The following is a 20,918-nucleotide window of genomic DNA, read 5'->3' as shown; positions in this document are numbered from 1 at the left end:
ATATATAGTATCTATGTGTCTCTTTCATATGATAGCATAAAAAAAAATATATATATATATAAAACCAATAACCAAAAGATGAGGGTTCTATTTCTAGTTCTGTCATTAACTAGTTGTCAAAACTTGTACAAATCACTTAACCTCTTTAAATCTCATTTCCTATCCAACACACGAACTGGATAATCTCTAAAGATCCTTCAAGTTCTAAGAGTTTACAGATTTTGTAGACAGGCAAATAAAATGCCATATTTCATAAAATATATTGTGTTAAGCATCCTGACTAAACTTTTAGCTTTTGCTTTTAAGAGTTATTTTGCTTTCAAACTGAAGGAACAAAATAGCAGCCGACTCAGACTCTGAGAAGGGGGACCAGTCACCAAAGAGGAGGGATTGGGGGGAGGGGGAAGGGGATTAAGGAGCGTCCCGATCAGCACTCCCGATACAGGTAGGTGGGGGCGGGGGGGGGGGGCGGTACAGCAGGGAGAAGACACGTAGTGCCAGCATCTTACCAGCCGGCAGTGACCGCAACAGACGGGGGGAGGACTTCATAATATGGGCGAATGTTGAGATCATAGTGTTGCTTATGTGAAACCGTCATAAGATTGTGCATCGATGATACTTTAATAATAATAAAAAAGTTATTTTGCTTTCAAAATATTTGCTTTGGTTATGTGGGTATGGATGTGAATACAGGAAAACCCAAGGAATCTGGCCAACTTCACTGCACAGTATAACTCGGGAAAACACACAACCTGATGCTGTATAAATACTAACTGTTGAATACTGTGTTAGACTCTCAAAAGACCAAGCAAACAGCAATCAACTGCCTCAGCTAAACGTAAGTGCCACCTAATTGGAAAAATGCAGAAATGTGGACTCACATGTTTGTTTTTATTTTTATCTGACTATGAAAATGGGAAGGTATGTTTTAAACCTCAATTCTCACTACTTTTAATCCATGTTTTACAAAAAAGCTTTATAAACATATGTTTAGAGAATGAATTTTAACAGCAGTACAGCAAAGTGCATATAATCTGTGACCCCAAAACCCTTACCACTCAATCAGTATAAGACTACTAAGAGTACAGTTTTAACTGATTTCTATTAACAAAAGCATATAAAGGTTTTCTTAAAATCAACAATTAAAAACTATATGTATGGCAAAGTTGAATACCTGACTACAAAATTTAAATTACAGTCCTTTTAAGAAAGATTAGAAGACTAATTATAATGTATGAATTTATAAAAATAAGTAACACAAAACCATAAATCATTAATCAGAGTATGAGCTATACTGGTTATCAAGATATTCTCTTTCATACATGATATAATGAACTTGAGCTTTTTGTATGAAAACTTTTCCTTCTATTTTATGAACTTTACAACATACGGCTAAAACCACTGCACTAAGTGCACTTCACATTTATAAGTATTATTTATTATAGTTAATCCTAAAAAACACCATTAAATCCACGAGAAATCCCAGAAGACAATATGGAAAACTGAGGTTTACAAAGTCATCACATCACATCACAAATAAAGCTATCATTATCTATGTACGCCCAAATTAAGGGTAGTGCCTACAATTCAGAAAAGAGGTCACTGAAGCAAAACCCATTATAAAGTGTCTGACACTTAAGACACCAGTTATTCCACAGCAGAAATACAATACAAAAGAGTCAATGGTGTTTTGCAGCAGGATTGTATCTGACCCCCCTTCCTCCCACTATGAGAGTATCGAGGGTCTCACTAGGACCTAACAGGTCACTGTGTTCACTAGGCTCTCTTTGGTTGCTACTAATGCAAAGACAATGTTCGGCAGAATCTACAAGGGATTATTTTGTGAACAGGCTCATACACAGGTTTTCTAACTGCTTAGTAGAGCTCACTGAGGGGCAGGAGATGGGGGCTGGGGCAGCAGTGGAGAGTCTACATAAAATATATATTTACATATATGTATTCATGAAGACATGCATTCAAGGACAGTCAACAAAATGTGAACTAGCATTAAGATATCAAGGATGAAGGGATTTCAAGTGAACTTTAATTTCTTTTTAGATTATGCTCAAATTTTTTCAATGAGAATATATTCAATATATTGAATATATATTCAGTGAGAATGTATTTTTCATCATAGGAGGAAAAATAAGGAAAAAGTGACTGCAAGACTAGAAGGCAGTGAAAAAGGATTCCAGGTCACAGATCGCTCAGATTCCTGAGGCGTGGAGGACATCAACTCCACAGGGGGAATGAGACTCGGTAGAGAGGGACGAGGAAACTGGTGAAAGGCAACAGGAGATCCACTATCTGAATGAAACCTCCAGACCTGAACTAGGGTCCCACCTGAATCAGAGCAGGACACTGAGCGTGAATGTTGGAAGCACAGTGTTTCAAATAAACTTACTCATCTGGTCTCAATCTTAAAATAAGAAGAAAATGACTTCAAAGAAATCACAGGTCTGGATTTGAAAAACGAGTCAAGGACAAAATTTTATTTGTAATTTTGTAAAGCAGACTTTCTAGAAACCTAGTTTTCAGAGTTGGGAGGGTAGGCAGGAGATGCTATATATTAGTTAGATTAAGTTAATCAAAAGGGATAAATTTCTAGTATGATTCAGTTGTTTTTAAGTCTTTTAAATGAAGAGTCACAGTTCAAGTTCAAGGTTACAGCCAGATTAAAAAAGACTTTTTAAGCATATTAAAATGAGGGCTAATCTATCAAGAGTGGATTAGGCTATTCTCCGGGAGAAAGCAGGAAGGTATAAATAACATGGGTGTGTACTTATATTGTAAAAAGTTCTCAGAAAATATTCAAAATAAAAATTTCAAGAGGTTATATTTCAGTAACTGAGGATATTAACTCAAATATAATGCTAAATACTGTAGGTATGGCTTTACTAACACCACCATTTGAGCAGTGTGTATAAAGCACTGCAAGGAAATTACTGACTGATTTCGTCTAGTTTGAGCCAATCATCGAACTAAAATCAACTCAAACTTCTTCCTACTATGTTGGTTCAACATTATACAATCTAATTTATAACTGAAACCTCTCTCGTAAGAGTATTCAACCCTTAGACTCCCTCAAATTGCTAAACTCTCTTCTACATCCTGACCACTCACAACCCTGGATGCTGCTTTGGGATGAGAGCAGAGCCCTCCCTGCAGCTCCTGCTGACTCCAGAGCGGTCACATCTGGCCAGGACGCATGACGTGGCTCTGGAGTCGGAGGCAGGATTAAATTCTGCCATTCACTGGCTCTGTGACTTTGTCTAAGTTACCATTCCTCTCTGAGATTCTGTTCCTGATTCAGGACTGTTTTGAAGCATGGTAGGTACCGAGACAAAGTAGATACTCAGTAAATGTCTGTTGTGTGCCCTTCCTGGATGCTGTGAGTTCAGGAAGATTCTGGGCACATCGGTCCTGCTATTCATGAGCTACGCACTCTTAGGGGCACTGGCAAACTTTCATAGCTTCAGTTTACTATTGTGTACACTGAAGGCCCCACCATTAACCATGAGAAATAATACACATACAGGCTTGTATAGGGTCTGGCATGAAGGCAGCTGGCTGGTGAGGGTGCTGACCTTGGCTTACTGACCGCACACAGTGCTAGGAGCAGGGGATATAAGAATGGGCAAGGCAGAAACAGCCCCTGCCCTTTAGGATACACAGACTAGAGCAGGGGAAATACATTTAAATACTAGGAGGTTAGAGAAATATCTCTTATGTGTGAGCACTACCACATGTTCAGTCAGGCCTAGCCTGTTATCACACATGTGTCTGGTCACAAATTCTGGTCACTACTGTCTTGCAGGCACTTAATAATTATGATTTGAACCACTAATAATGGAGAGTCTGAGGAAAAATTAAACTTTGATGCTGCTAATATTCATTAATGAATTACCTAGTAGCTCTGTTATATTATTTATAATTCAAAAAATATTGTTTTTGTTTAGAGGAACATTAATAATCATAATTACGATCTGTTCTAAGCCTAGTGGTTAACAGAGTTACTGACAAGTTGTACCCCAAGGAGCAGTATTTTAGAGAAGATAAAAGCCCAGCAGAGTTTGGAATCAACAACGAAAATACTCCCCAGAACAGTAAAAGAAAGTAAGTGGTGGCAGGAAAGTCTAACTTATGATCACTATACAATCATACGCAACTCATTACTATTTGAAAACAATCACAATGACAACAGAATACAGCTGGTATTGAATCAGATTGTAAAAACGTCCCAAAATGTTAAAAAAAAAAAAAAAAGTGATTCAAAACAATAATTCTGTACTTTTAAATAGTAATTCTAAGAAATTACTCTTATTCAAGACATAAATTAATATACAACTACATACCACAATCCTTTGGACACTTCAGAAAAAGTATTATATAAATTCACACTGCTTCTGAGAGTGTAGAGAGGAAATACCCTTCTTGAGAATCACACTGCCTTTCACTATGCGTTTTCTATGAATCCGAATCTCAGCGGGACTCGGCGGAGGGGCTCTGGGCCCACTGCCCTGGCGCCAGAAGCCTGAGCTCGCCCAAGTCCCATGCTCACTCTAACTGCTCGACCAAGAGCAAGCACTCAACTCACGCTAAAGCCTCAGTTTCTTCTTGGTAAACGGACACCTGTTCTCCTCAATTATCAAGTTCAAATGAGATAATATACATGAACTTTAACTTGAAGACTATAAAGTGACAACGGAAACAGAGTATTACTGGTGGTTCTGCCTCAGCAGCACTCTCTCTCCCACGTCTTTGTAGTACACATGCCAGCATGTGCAACTGTGTACATAGGATGGTCCAAAAGAAAAAAAAACTTAAAACATAATAACGCTTAATTATAACTGACCTCTACTGAACACTGACTATGCACAGGTCCTGGGCCCTCTTCATGCATGACCTCATTTAATCTTTGTAATAGCTTTCTGAGGCAGGAACCATTCATTCATTACCTTCCTCACTTTAAATATGAGATTCCTGAGGCCCAAAGGAATGCAGTGATTTGCCCCAAGTTAAGGAGAGCTGGTGTCTGAGACTCCTGAGCGGCTGCCCTTCACCACTGGGAAGTCCCTAACCATACCAAGTATGAAGTGAAGAGGCTGAGAGTGTGCCTTCCATTTTGCTCATTTTCCAGGAAATACAAAGGGATGCCTCAAGTCACCATAAGAACAAAATGTGTTTACAATACAAATTAAGACAATAATAAGCAAAATCTAGACTTGGAGAGAATAAAAAGAAAACCTTTTATGTATCAATAAGCAAAGGATGAATACAGAAAGAGTATACCTGTTATGTAAATAGTTGGAAGAGAAATTGGAAGCTTCAAAAAATTCACTATCTTTTGGTTGTTCTTATTTAAATTGGATCAATTTCATTGGTTTAACCTTTGGTGAAAATCAAACCTAAGGAAAATTATAAAGTATTGTTTACAAAGCTGATATAGTATTCTCTAGGCATTTTAGATTAAGCAAATACCAATGAAATGCAGATGTAAAAGCAGTGATAAATGAAGAATTTCACGGTGAATAATACAAGGAAGATTCAAAGGCAGGGTTAGATTCTTATTCCTTGTTTTTAACCATCAACAACAAAAATGAAATGTCATCTTCATCAGAAAAAGTTTGGAACTGCCATAAAATGTATCCCCCCAAAATAAAATAAACTTACCTTTGGTTTTTTGATCAGCAGCCTGAAAAAAAAAAAAAAACTCTTTAGGAATAATAATGTATAGATGTACACATCTATGAAAGTTTATAAGCAGATTTTAACACTGAAAATTTCAAAAAGAGGTTTTTGTCCAGTGAATTTATTAAATTACTGGGAAAAATGTATAACTGTCTACATGCCATTGATTATACATCAATATTGATCTCAAAGAAAAAAACTATCTGGAATCTCATTTGAGGTCTGTATTTTAATATAATCTAAAGATTAGGCAGTTTCAACTGTGAGACACATTAAACTCGGCAAGAAAAAAAACAAACGGCACAGCTTGGTGTATTAAATGTCATAAAATCCAAGTGTGACTGTAAGATTTACAGTAGGGCTTTTAATTTTTAATCTGTACTAAAAGGTTTTGTAAAAGAACATTTACCACAGCTGCAAAAATTATCTCTACCTTTTCTAATAAAATCAGTTAAATGGCCCTTTGTCCATTTCTTAGGTACTGTTGTCTGGACAGTTCATTTTAAATAAAACAGCACATGGACATTCTCTACCAACACCAACTAAAATCAAACTTTGAAAATACAGCTTTAATATTTCTAGTTCTATAAGAAAGACACAAATTCTGTGGTTGTCACTCTATGTTTATTTTACTAGCACAAAATCTGTTTTTTTGCTACTTCTAGATTTAGCATATTGATTTCAGAAGAAATAAGACTTTGTACTGTCAAGGCTATGATAATGCAAATGAGACGCCTCTGATCAGAGACAATGAAGCAATGAAGACAATGAAGGACTTGCCAGACCTTTTTCTGAGCACCTTCCTTCTTTTTCTTTTCTTCCTGCTTTTTCTTTTTCTTTTCTTCCATCAAACGTTTCTCTTTTTGTGTTTCTTGTTCTTTCTCCCTATTAAATATAAAGGAAAGCGATACTAGCATAATGTCTTTTTTAAAAAAAATGAGAAAGCATTAGCTGCAGAAAGTCTTAAGTCAAACCAAGTTGAACAGGTGGGAGGTACAAAGAGGTGTTATTAGTGGCCATTTGCCCACCACCGGGTACATTTCTCCAGGGCCACAGCAGGTTGCCCTGGCTCCTTTAGTGGGTGCGTTGGTCGTTCAGCCCGCGTGTGGAGCCTAGCCTTCTGTTAGGCAGTGTATTAGGCAATAAGGGTACAAAATGGAGTAAGACATTGTTCCTACAGTCCAGCCCTAGATCAGCATTTCTCAGTGTTGTCTCAGGGGCCACCATCACCATGAGGGACCTACTGGAAAGGCAGACTCCTGGATTCCACCCTGGCCCAAACAAATCTGACTCTTTGGAGGTAATTCTTATTATGCATACTCTAATTATGTATTTGTTTGACAAACCAGTTGTTTTTTAAACAAAGATCCCTATAGAGCATGGTGAACACGGGAACACAACATACAGCAATGTTGCTTGGAAAAGTCAGGCAGCTTAAAGCTAGGGCTTAAATGTTGCTGAAGCATTTGGCTGGCATGGGAAGGTGTGTCAGTTAGCAATCTACTGCTTGTTTGCTCCAAATTCACCCTTTACTACGTGCTCGTCAATAATGGACAGTTCCTTTAAGCATTTTGCCTCTCCAGTGAGCATAATGCAGAGCTTTCTCAGAGGAGGGCTCTGGAGGGACACTGCAGGAGAAAAGGGTCTCCCGCTGTGTCTGGCTGCTGCAAGGCAGGGTCAGCATGTGGCTTTGGGGACACCAGTGATGACTCCAGCCATGAGCCAGAAAGGGTGGTCCTTCTGCAACCTCACAGCTCTGGCATGTCTAGTGTCACCTTCCCACGACTCTTTCAACACAGACACCATGCACTCTCGGCCTCTGGCACACCCCTGCACTTGTTTGTCACAGGCCTCCCAATGACATGGCCCTCCTGATGAGGACACCATATGCTCCCCATCTCCTGCTGTACTGATACCCCATTTCCTCTGGGAAATGCCCACCAGCAACAGCAACTTGCCACCAGGAGGGTTGCCACCAGGGTGCCCATGTCCCCACATCCTGTATGGCTGTGGCTTTCCTACATGGGTCCTGTGCTCCTGAGGAGGACTTCCTGCAGCCAAGCAACTGCAGACCAGCCGTCCTGGGCAAGCCAGGGGGCTGCTCTGCCGTTCAGTGAGCTGCGACTACGCCCTCAGAGAGTCTGAACCCCAGCCTTGGGGAGGGGCCCCTTCCCATCAGTCCTGCTTTGGGCACAATCCCTCAGCCCTCAGTGCCACACGGTTTTCTACAGGTGCTCCCCATCACAGTTTAACGACTACTTATGATGAACTTTCCCTAAGCACAAGGAGCAGCGCACACAAAAGCCTCAGTAAAACATCACCCAATTCATTAATGTCGGTTTTGAATTTACTAATATTGGAGTTTGGTTTTAATTTATAAATGTGTTTTATTTACAACTACATGCATAAGGAATTTGTGTTAATTTGCACATATTTCAGTTGTTTGTACATATTTAAACCCTATCATAGTAAAAATAATCTAAATCAATGTCGCGTTGGATGGACGGCGGGGCATAGAGCATATCCTTCCTTTAAAACTGGTTCTCAGTCTTTGCTGCTTTTCAGAATTACTCAGGGAGTTCTAAACACCTCCAATGCCAAGGCTGCAACTCTTTTCAGTGAAATCTCTGGGACTGTAACTCAGACATGAGCAGTTCTTAAAGCTTCCAGATTGACTCCAATCTTCAGCCAAGGTTGAGTACACTGCTTTTAAAGGTCAGTACCTATGTCAAGTTTGGGAAATGGTTATTATTCATTATCTTAGATGATACACTCCAGGAATATTTCCATGTTAAAAGGTGCAGAGACATTAAGATATCTGCATTTAAAAATCCTTATAAGGTATAGACAAGCCCTGTGAGTGATCGCTTAGTACTATAACCATCACACTGCTGCCCACATCTTGGGGGTAAAATGAATAAATAAAAACCAGGTATGTATGGTCGCCCATCTGTTATTATACTTCCTTAATCTACAGCACAATGAAATCTTTAAATTATCTTCAGATACTAAACTTTAGCAAAGTAGGGAAATATAGCTGTTTTTAAAAGGTATTCAATAGAAGATGGAACAAAAATGACTTCTGCTTAATTCTATTACTCTGAAAACTCAGTAAGAGACAGCTATTTCCCAACCAGTAGACTATAACAGCAAAATAACATGTAAATAAACAGCCCATGTAGCCATGAAACATTTTACACTTTTGTGCCTGAGCTCATGCTTCTCTGACAAAGCACAATTCAAATGTATGCTTTTTAATGGAATTTTATCTAAGTTACCCATAACTAATAGTAATTTCTTCTGCCTCTAATTCCCAGTATATGATTTCTGCCATATTTTCATTAGTAACTTCAAAGATCAACACTGAATCACATTTTTACTTTATAGACTAATACATGCTCATGGAAAAACGATCAACAGCACATGAGACATGCAACAAAAAACTGACTCTTTTCAATGCCTGCAGGCCCTCTTCTTAGAGGTAACATGTTAACAGCTTCTTGGTTATCTTTAAGAATATTCTCTCTCTATATGGCTATACACTTATCTTCCCTTCCATGCATTATTTTCCCCCTTAATTATATACTTCAATGTATGTGGAGAGCAGTTTCTCCACAACTCTACATTATATGCTTGGATTGCTATTTCTCGGCTTACTCGTTTGAGACACTAACGATTTAATTCTTACAGGGAAGAACACAATTTGGTTCTTACGGTCTTACAGCACCCCATCTTCCACCCCATCACCAGTTTTAGTTAAATCAATAAATGGCTTTGCTTTCTAAAGAATCTGATGTTCACTGCAGACTCACATTTACTTTCTGTGTAGCTGTTTTTTTTCCCTAGAGCTCCTAATTGTTTTTTTCTTTTCCCTCTTACATTATTTTCCTTACAAAAATTCTGTTTTTGGTTTTTACACCCTCCCGTCCCCCAGTTTAAAGTATCAGCCTTCTCCCCTACTATTCCCCAATCTCCTTTCCAGAGTCTTCAGTCTTGCTCACTGAGGGCTGGGAGCACTTTCTGTTGCAGTTGTCTAATATCTTCTACCTATTTAAGATTCAATTGTGGTAAACTATAGATAACATTTACCATCTTCACCATTTTTATGTGTATAGTTTAGTAATGTTATATGTGCACTGCTGACAACTGACCTCCAACAAAACTCTCTTCACCTTGCTAAACTGGAACTTCCCATAAACAGCTCCCCATTACCTGCACCCCCATCCTGCAAACACCATACTGGTTTCTTTTTCTGGTCACTTGACTACTGTAAGTACCTCATAATGGTTTTGATTTGCATTTTCCTAATGATTAGTAAGGCTGAGTATCTTTTCATATGTTGGACACCTGTATATCTTTTTGGAGCCCACACTAACATTTTTCATAGTTTATTCTTTATATAAAAATTTTGATGTGTGTGATAGAAATGTGTCATTTCTAATAACCCAGACTGATACAACGGAAAGGAGGAACCAACAGACTAAGCAGATGGAACATGTGTGAACTCCTCAGTAAAACATCGTCATCCATTCATTGATGTTGAAACTTACTAACACAGTCATCCTGTGACTTCCCTTGTCTTCTTCCTTGAATTATGCCCTCAATTTGCTGGGAAACACCCTCAAGTATCTTTTCAAGAAAGGGTGTGTGGATGGTAATTTTTGCAGATTCATGTCTGAAAACAGTTTCAGGCTACCTTTTTATTTCACTGATGGCCTGGCTGAGTATAGACGTCCTGGCTGCAAACCAACTCAGAAGGAACTGGGCCGCCAGTCTAGCATCTAGAACCCGCTCATGAGAAATCTGATGTCACCTTGATTTTCAGTCCTTTTGAGGTGATTATTTTTTTGATTTTCTGAAGTTTCTCCTTATTCCTAGGATTCTGAAATTTCATGCTGGTCTGCATTAGTATCCTTCTACCCCACTATTTGTGCTTAGGACAGGGCTCATGCTTTCAATACAGAAACATTTCTTTCAGTTCTCTATTTTTTTGAAGATATTTTACATCTTCTAAATAACATATTGAACCTCTTGGATCAATCAGCTATAGTTTATCTTTTATATTTCCTACTCTGTCCTTCTTATTATTGTTCTCAATTTTCCGGGTGCCTGGCTGAACTTGGTCTTCCAATCTCCTAGTTTTTTATCCTATGATATTTAAGATTTTTAATAACTTTCTTATTTTCAAGTTGCTATTTTTCCGCACTATTCTGTTCCTGTTTTACGGATGCAAATCATCTCTAGCCTAGCTGAGGGTATCAGTTAGGAGTTTTCTGAGGCTATTCTCAATTTTCCGCATTACCCTTGCTTCCTTCCTGGATGCTTCTTCCCCTACAATCGCTCTGATGTGAGCCTTTCCCCGACTGTCTGGTAACCTCTGGTTGTCTATTCGGGCTGAAAAGTGAGGCACTGAAAAACGAATCCGCTTTGTGTGCGTGGGCTGGGCTTGCTTCATGGTGGCTTTGCTGTAGTTAAAGAGCTGGGTATCTCGCTGTTCGAGCAGCCTCAAATGCCAAAACCTGCGCCTTTTCCCTGACTACCAGAGTGCTTTATCTGCACAATCAGCTACTAGAGCTTAACACCCAAGAACTGCCCCCATGCTGGACTTTCAGATGTCACTCTTCCACATTCTGATGACAGCCCCCTGCCCTCACTCTGTCTCCCGCTGTGCCTGGGGTTTCTCTTCACTGAAACCTCCTATTTCCTGACTTCCATTTTCTTCTAAGCTGTTTTCATCAGATCCTTTCCTAGAGAGCCTAGACCTTAAGATCACCTTGTCTGTTCATGGATTCAGTCACTCAGGAGCCATACACCTAACATGTGGTATCTACTGTGGCAGCCACCAGAGGCAGAGAGAGACTGATACATATAAATAATGCATCAAACAAAATATCACTATTACAACAACAATGATATGTACAAAATGCAGTAAAAGCATGAAGGATGAACATCTAAGTGCATCAATGGCCTCCTGTTACAGTTAGGGGCACCAAATGTCTTGGTTTTAATGGACACTGTGTACTTCCCTTCGGCCTCCAAGCTGTAAGCACATTGGTAACAAGACTGTCTTCTCTCTGTGGCCCTGAGAAAGGCCTGTCATCATTCAAGGCATTTCTGGAACCACTAGCTCATCCATAATCTTGGTTGAAATTTATGTTGGCAAAAAACTTCTACAAATATACATTCTTTTCAAGGGAAACTTTATTTGCAGAAGTGATCAAGTATATTTAATCAGTTTCTATCTACCTTTCAGGGTAGTAAGATTAAAAACTTATTCTGGTATAAAAATCAAACGAATAATCATATCTGATTTAATTGTTTATAGTTCATGATGCGTGATCAAAAACGAAAGTTTCTGTGATATGACTGCCCTTGCACCGTTCACCATGGAAGAACTTAGTCACTGTGTAAGAACTTGTTCACCATGTAAGAACTTGTTCGTTATGCTTTAGAAGATTGGAGACTGTTGAGAAAAAGGCTTGGGGATGATTAATGACTGTGCATTGAGTCCCCTATACAGAATTTTATTGTTGTTAACAACCATTTGATCAGTAAATATGAGAGATGCCCTCTCAAAAAAAAAAAAACTTATTCTGCAGTCTTGACTCACTGAAAGAGAAAAATATATACATATCAACTATACAATCAGTACTTTTTCTATGTGGAGAAGTTGTGAGATGGACTTACAAGTCACGCTGCAAGGGAGGTAAAGAAAAAGGATGGCCAGGCTGAGAGTATTTCACTTTTAAACTAAAATTTTTAATTTCAACTTGTTCTTTTAAAAATTATATTTAAATACCCTTTACATACATGTATAAATATAATCTTAACATATTTTTTCTCCAGTATGATCTTTGCTTTCTTGCTTCTCATTTGCTTGGCATCCCATTCTTCCTCCTCCCTCCTCCTCTCTCCCACCTCCCTTCCAGATAACCCACATTAACCACCTAGCTCACAGCCTTCTGAATCTTTCTCCATCCATGGTCATGTAATTTTGTGGAAACATATGTACCTACATATTTTTGTAAAGGAATTTATTTGATCATTGTTTTGTAATACTGGGATCATGCATAAAATCTTTTGCATCTTGCTTTTCTCATTCAATATATGTTTGAATCACTCTCCTCATCTGCTCTCCTACCTGACAGATATAATCTACTGCTTCTAATGGCCACATAATATACCGTGGCGTCAATGTTATCACAGTCTATTAATCATTCCTCTATTCATGCACATTTGCTTCACTTCCAGTTTATTACCACTACAGGTAACTCCAGCTTTCCTATTCTGCTACAGAAGACAGGACTGACTTGAGTTTTAGCAGGAACAGACACCAGGTTAAGGAGAAAAATCTGGAATTGGGCTTGACTTCTGTATCCAGAGCAAGTCTAAAGGGCCAAAGTGGACATAAATTACCTATACTTTGTATGGGTGGCATATTGTAATGGGTCCCTACTATACTGAGTTTCATAGAAAGAAAACATTTTAAATAATTAGGCTTTTAATATGTATGTTCCTTTTGTTCAAGTAGTTTAGCAATCACCAGATTAAGAGACTTTGGGTGAAGAAAATAGCTACACTAATATTTTAGAAGCAGACAGAAGAAGGAAGGGTTGGGAAATAGGAGATTCCCCATAACTGGTGACTCTATGGGTATCACTCATCTCAGTATTCCTAGTTAACTACACATTTTCCTAGAGAAACAACATTTAAAACATGAAATTATGACACAGAAATCTGTTGCATTCCTATATACTAACAATGAACTAGCAGAAAAAGAAATCAGGAAAATGACTCCATTTACAATTGCATTTAAAAAAAAATACCTAGGAATAAACCTAACCAAGGAGGTCAAAGACCTATACTCTGAAAACTATAAGACACTCTTGAGGGAAATTAAAGATACCACCAATAAATGGGAATCTACCCTGTGCTCATGGATAGGAAGGAAGCATTAATATTGACAAAATGGCCATCCTGTCCAAAGCAATCTACAGATTCAATGCAATCCCTACCAAAATACCAACAACATTCTTCAACAAACTAGAACAAATAGTTCTAAAATTCATATGGAACCACAAAGGACCCCGAATAGCCAAAGCAATCCTGAGAAAGAAGAACAAAGCTGGGGGGATTATACTCCCCAACTTCAAGCTCTACTACAAAGCCACAGTAATCAAAGCAATTTGTTACTAGCACAAGAAAAGACCCATAGATCAATGGAACAGAATAGAGAGCCCACATATAAACCCACACATATATGGTCAGTTAATATATGATAATGGAGACATGAATATACAATGGGGGAAAAGACAGCCTCTTCAACAACTAGTGCTGAGAAAACTGGACACCTACACACAAGAGAATGAAACTGGATTATTGTTTAACTCCATACACAAAAGTAAACTTGAAATGGATCAAAGACTTGCATATAAGTCATGAAACCATTAAACTCTTAGAAGAAAATGTAGGCAAAAATCCCTTGAATAAAAACATGAGCCATTTTTTCCTGGACACATTTCCTCAGGCAAGGGAAACAAAATAAAAAATGAACAAGTGGGACTATATCAAACTAAAAAGCTTCTGTACAGCAAAGGACACCATCAGTAGAACAAAAAGGCATAGTATGGGAGAATATATTCATAAACAACATATCTGGCAAGGGGTTAACATCCAAAATATATAAAGAACTCATGCACAGTAATACCCAAAAAACAAATAACCCAATTAAAAAATGGCTGGAGGATACGAACAGACACTTCTCCAAAGAAGAAATACAGAAAGCCAACAGGCACATGAAAAGATACTCCACATCACTAATCATCAGAGAAATGCAAACTAAAACCACAATGAGATATCACCTCACACCAGTTAGGATGGCTACTATCCATAAGACAGGAAACAATAAACGCTGGCGAGGATGCGGAGAAAGGGGAACTCTCCTATACTGTTGGTGGAAATGTAAATTAGTTCAACTGTTATGGAAAGCAACATGGAGGTTCCTCAAAAAATTGAAAATAGAAATACTATTTGACCCAGTAATTCCACTCCTAGGAGTTTATCCAAAGAAAACAAGATCCCTGATTCGAAAAGACACATACACCCCTATGTTTATCGCAGCACTATTTATGATAGCCAAGATATGGAAGCAACCTAAGTGTCCTCCAATAGACAAATGGAGAAAGAAAAGTGGTACATACACACAACTGAATATTATTCAGCCATAAAAGGAAAAGAAATTCTACCATTTGCAACAACATGGATGGATCTAGATGGTATTATGCTCAGTGAAATAAGCCAGGTGGAGAAGACAAATACCAAATGACTTCACTCATTTGTGGAGTATAAAAACAAAGAAAAACAGAAGGAACAAAACAGCAGCAGACTCACAGACACTGAGAAGAAACTAGAGTTTACCAAAGGGAAGGGGGTGGGGAGGGAGGAAGAAGGGGATTGAGAGGCACTATAATTTGCAATCACAATACAGGTAGGTGATGGGGAAGGCAGTATACCATGGAGAAGACAAATGCTCTATATAGCATCTTACTACGCTGATAGACAGTGACTGCAATCAGTGGTGGGGGTTGGGGTGAGAACTTGATAATATGGGTGAATGTTGAAACCACAGTGTTTATGTGAAACTATCCTAAGATTGTATATCAATGATACTTTAATTTTTAAAAAATAAAATTATGTAGGAGACAGGGAATATAGCCACCCCATGCAAAACAATTCTGGGTGGAAAATCTTCCAAATCTCCAGTCTTTTTGTTTGCTGATTACTTCCTTTTTGCAAAAGAATAGGATTCAATACAAGAGGGTGGGCCTGTTTTAGCCTTTGAGGCTTAGTTATCAGAAATTGTAATCATTTCTCATCCTAACTTAGTTTCACCTACAAGACACACACACAATATTCTATATTCTTAAGTTATATTGGTTGGACTCCAAAATTGTGTCATTAAAAGAGTCATTAATTCAGTGTGTGTACTTGTGTGTTACATGCCATTATTGAGAAAGTTTGGCTAATTCCACTATAATTTCCTGGCAGTTTTTAGGTTAGGAAGAGCTGGTATGGTGTTACCAGACAAAATTAAAAAGAGAAGGGGTAAGAAGAGGTATTGACAGAGTCAGTGTAGTTCAGGAAAAGAGCGAGGCCCTGGGCGAGTCAAGAAAAGCTTGAGGGCCAGTTCACGTGCGTAGCTGGCCAAACAGGGTACTCGAAAACAAACTAGCTAGATTCTAGAAAAATAACCAGTTCAAACCAACTAGATTTGAGATGGACAACCAAAATAACCTAGTTACCCTAAAACTAATTATATGCTCATTAGCATACTAAAACCACACCTCTTGGCACCATGACAGTTCTAAGGCAGACCATCTAAAGACAAAAAGAGGGTGTTAACTTACTTCCCAGAAATCCCCTCCCTATTCTGAGAAAACCCCACCTATCCTGATGAATATTCCATTCCTTGGTTAAACTCCACCTATAAGACCACTCAACCTGACCCCACCTGCTGCTCACCTATGGAGCATGCCTGCACTCCCTCCCTGAGTGTGTACCCCCAGCTTTTTTTCTTCTTTTTTTTAAAGAACATTATGTTTACTAGGCTCCCCCCTTCACAAAGTCCCCCCCAACATACCCCTTCACAGTCACTGTCCATCTGCGTAGTAAGATGCTGTAGAATCACTACTTGTCTTCTCTGTGTTTCGCAGCCCTCCCTGTGCCCCCCAACACTATACATGCTAATCGTAAGGCCCCCTTTCTTTTTCCCCGCCCTTGTACCTCCCTTCCCACGCATCCTCCCCAGTCCCTTTCCCTTTGGTTACTGTTAGTCCATTCTTGGGTTCTGTGATTCTGCTGCTGTTTTGTTCCTTCAGTTTTCCATTGTTCTTACACTCCACATATGAGTGAAATCATTTGGTACTTGTCTTTCTCTGCCTGGCTTATTTCACTGAGCGTAATACCCTCTAGCTCCATCCATGTTGTTGCAAATGGTAGGATCTGTTTTTTTCTTATGGCTGAATAATATTCCACTGTGTATATGTACCACCTCTTCTTTATCCATTCATCTACTGATGGACACTTAGGTTGCTTCCATTTCTTGGCTATTGTAAATAGTGCAGCGATAAACATAGGGGTGCACCTGCCTTTTTCAAACTGGAGTGCTGCATCCTTAGGGTAAATTCCTAGAAGTGGAATTCCTGGGTCAAATGGTATTTCTATTTTGAGCTTTTTGAGGAACCTCCATACTGCTTTCCACAATGTTTGAACTAATTTACATCCCCACCAGCAGTGTAGGAGGGTTCCCCTTTCTCCACAACCTCACCAACATTTGTTGTTGTTTGTCTTTTGGATAGTAGCCATCCTTACTGGTGTGAGGTGGTATCTCATTGTGGTTTTAATTTGCATTTCTCTGATGACAAGTGATGTGGAGCATCTTTTCATGTGTCTGTTGGCCATCTGAATTTCTTCTTTAGAGAATTGTCTATTCAGCTCCTCTGCCCATTTTTTAATTGGATTATTTGCTTTTTGTTTGTTGAGGTGTGTGAACTCTTTATATATTTTGGATGTCAAGCCTTTATCGGATCTGTCATTTATGAATATATTCTCCCATACTGTAGGGTACCTTTTTTGTTCTATTGATAGTGTCGTTTGCTGTACAGAAGCTTTTCAACTTGATATAGTCCCACTTGTTCATTTTTGCTTTTGTTTCCCTTGCCCAGGGAGATTTGTTCATGAAGAAGTTGCTCACATTTATGTCCAAGAGATTTTTGCCTATGTTTTTTTCTGAAAGTTTTATGATTTCATGACTTACATTCAGGTCTTTGATCCATTTCAAATTTACTTTTGTGTGTGGGGTTAGACAGTGATCCAGTTTCATTCTCTTACATGTAGCTGTCCAGTTTTGCCAGCACCATCTGTTGAAGAGACTGTCATTTCCCCATTGTATATCCATGGCCCCTTTATTGAATATTAGTTGACCATATATGTTTGGGTTAATGTTTGGAGTCTCTATTCTGTTCCACTGGTCTGTGGCTCTGTTCTTGTGCCAGTACCAAATTGTCTTGATTACTGTGGCTTTGTAGTAGAGCTTGAAGTTGGAGGGAGCGAGATCCTCCCACCCCCTCTCTTTATTATTCCTTCTCAGGATTGTTTTGGCTATTCGGGGTCTTTGGTGGTTCCATATGAATTTTTGAACTATTTGTTCCAGTTCGTTGAAGAATGCTGTTGGTAATTTGATAGAGATTGCATCGAATCTGTATATTGCTTTGGGCAGGATGGCCATTTTGACGATATTAATTCTTCCTAGCCAGGAGCATGGGATGAGTTTCTATTTGTTAGTGTCCTCTTTAATTTCTCTTAAAAGAGTGTCTTGTAGTTTTCAGGGTATAAGTCTTTCACTTCCTTGGTTAGGTTTATTCCTAGGTATTTTATTCTTTTTGATGCTATTGTGAATGGAATTGTTTTCCAACTTTGCTGAATTGCAATATTAGTTCTAGTAGTTTTGGAGTGGAGTCTTTAGGTTTATGTACAATATCATGTCATCTGCAAATAGTGACAGTTTGACTTCTTCTTTACCAATCTGGGTGCCTTATATTTCTTTGTTTTGTCTGATTGCCGTGGCTAGGACCTCCAGTACCATGTTGAATACCAGTGGGGAAAGCGGGCATCCATCTTGTTTCCGATCTCAGAGGAAAAGCTTTCAGCCTCTCGCTGTTCAGTATGATGTTAGCTGTGGGTTTATCATATGTGGCCTTTATTATGTTGAGGTACTTGCCCTCTATGCCCATTTTGTTGAGAGTTTTTATCATGAATGGATGTTGAATTTTGTTGAATGCTTTTTCAGCATCTTTGGAGATGATCATGTGGTTTTTGTCCTTCTTTTTGTTGATGTGGTGGATGATGTTGATGGATTTTCGAAAATTGTACCATCCTTGCAACCCTGGGATGAATCCCACTTGGTCATGGTGTATGATCCTCTTGATGTATTTTTGAATTGGGTTTGCTATTATTTTGTTGAGTATTTCTGCATATACGTTCATCGGGGATATTGGTCTGTAGTTTTCTTTTTTGGTGGAGTCTTTGCCTGGTTTTGGTATTAGGGTGATGTTAGCTTCTTAAAATGAGTTCGGGAGTATTCCCTCCTCTTCTATTTTTTGGAAAACTTTAAGGAGAATGGGGAATGGGTATTATGTCTTCTCTGTATGTCTGATAAAATTCCGAGGTGAATCCAGCCAGGGGGGTTTGTTCTTGGGTAGTTTTTTGATTGCCACTTCAATTAGGTTGGTGGTAATTGGTCTGTTTAGATTTTCTGTTTCTTTCTGGGTCAGTCTTGGAAGGCTGCATTTTTCTAGGAAGTTGTCCATTTCTCCTAGGTTTTCCAGCTTAGTAGCATATAGGTTTTCATAGTATTCTCTAATAATTCTTTGTATTTCTGTGGGGTCCGTCGTGATTTTTCCTTTCTCGTTTCTGATTCTGTTGATGTGTATTGACTCTCTTTTTCTCTTAATACGTCTGGCTAGAGGCTTATCTATTTTGTTTATTTTCTTAAAGAACCAGCTCTTGGTTTCATTGATTTTTTTCTATTGTTTTATTCTTCTCAATTTTATTTATTTCTTCTCTGATCTTTATTATGTCCCTCCGTCTGCTGACCTTAGGCCTCATTTGTTCTTCTTTTTCCAATTTTGATAATTGTGACATTAGACTATTCATTTGGGATTGTTCTTCCTTCTTTAAATATGCCTGGATTGCTACATACTTTCCTCTTAAGACTGCTTTTGCTGCGTCCCACAGAAGTTGGGGCTTTGTGTTGTTGTCATGTTTCCATATATTGCTGGATCTCCATTTTAATTTGGTCGTTTATCCATTGATTATTTAGGAGCATGTTGTTAAGCCTCCATGTGTTTGTGAGCCTTTTCGCTTTCTTTGTACAGTTTATTTCTAGTTTTATGCCTTTGTGGTCTGAAAAGTTGGTTGGTAGGATTTCAATCTTTTGGAATTTACTGAGGCTCTTTTTGTGGCCTAGTATGTGTTCTATTCTGGAAAATGTTCCATGTGCACTTGAGAAGAATGTGTATCCTGTTGCTTTTGGATGTAGAGTTCTGTAGATGTCTATTAGGTCCATCTGTTCTACTGTGTTGTTCAGTGCCTCTGTGTCCTTACTTATCTTCTGTCTGGTGGATCTGTCCTTTGGGGTGAGTGGTGTGTTGAAGTCTCCCAGAATGAATGCATTGCAGTCTATTTCCTCCTTTAATTGTGTTAGTATTTGTTTCACATATGTAGGTGCTCCTGTATTGGGTGCATATATGTTTATAATGGTTATATCCTCTTGTTGAACTGAGCCCTTTATCATTATGTAGTGTCCTTCTTTATCTCTTGTTACTTTCTTTGTTTTGAAGTCTATTTTGTCTGATACTAGTATTGCAACACCTGCTTTTTTCTCCCTGTTGTTTGCATGAAATATCTTTTTCCATCCCTTGACTTTTAATCTGTGCATGTCTTTGAGTTTGAGGTGAGTCTCTTGTAAACAGCATATAGATGGGTCTTGCTTTTTTATCCATTCTATTACTCTGTGTCTTTTGATTGGTGCATTCAGTCCATTTACATTTAGGGTGATTATTGAAAGATATGTACTTATTGCCATTGCAGGCTTTAGATTCGTGGTTACCAAAGGTTCAAGGTTAGCTTGTTTACTACCTTACTGTCTAACTTAACTCGCTTATTGAGCTATTATAAACACAGTCTGATGATTATTTCTCTCCCTTTTTATTCCTCCTCCTCCATTCTCCATATGTTGGGTGTTTTGTTCTGTGCTCTTTTTAGGAGTGCTTCCATCTAGAGCAGTCCCTCTAAGATACCCTGTAGAGGAGGTTTGTGGGAGGCAAATTCCCTCAACTTTTGCTTGTCTGGGAATTGTTTAATCCCTCCTTCATATTTAAATGATAATCGTGCTGGATACAGTATCCTTGGTTCAAGGCCCTTCTATTTCATTGCATTAAATATATCATGCCATTCTCTTCTGGCCTGTACGGTTTCTGTTGAGAAGTCTGATGATAGCCTGATGGGTTTTCCTTTGTAGGTGACCTTTTTTCTCTCTCTGGCTGCCTTTAATACTCTGTCCTTGTCCTTGATCTTTGCCAGTTTAATTATTATGTGCCTTGGTGTTGTCTTCTTTGGGTTCCGTCTCTCGGGAGTTCTGTGTGCCTCCGTAGTCTGAGCAACTATTT

At 38.6% G+C, this 20,918-nt stretch overlaps 1 protein-coding gene across 7 annotated transcripts in view; it reads right to left on the bottom strand.

Moving 5' to 3' along the window:
• TNRC6C (trinucleotide repeat containing adaptor 6C) overlaps positions 1-20,918 on the bottom strand; it is a 147,590-nt gene that overhangs the window by 90,496 nt on the left and 36,176 nt on the right. For all 7 annotated transcript variants that reach the window (XR_012130902.1, XM_073235992.1, XM_073235987.1 and 4 more), the window contains exons 2-3: positions 6,477-6,576; positions 5,674-5,695 (exon numbers count right to left, since the gene is read on the bottom strand). Coding sequence is in view for 6 of the 7 variants with exons in the window: in XM_073235992.1 (XP_073092093.1) it covers positions 5,674-5,695; positions 6,477-6,539 (85 nt within the window). In the remaining variant the exon portion in view is untranslated. The remainder of the gene's footprint in view (positions 1-5,673; positions 5,696-6,476; positions 6,577-20,918) is intronic.

Source organism: Manis javanica, chromosome 4 (genome assembly GCF_040802235.1).
Source record: "Manis javanica isolate MJ-LG chromosome 4, MJ_LKY, whole genome shotgun sequence".
Classification (NCBI taxonomy): domain Eukaryota; kingdom Metazoa; phylum Chordata; class Mammalia; order Pholidota; family Manidae; genus Manis; species Manis javanica.
This window is presented reverse-complemented; position numbering and strand designations above follow the sequence as displayed.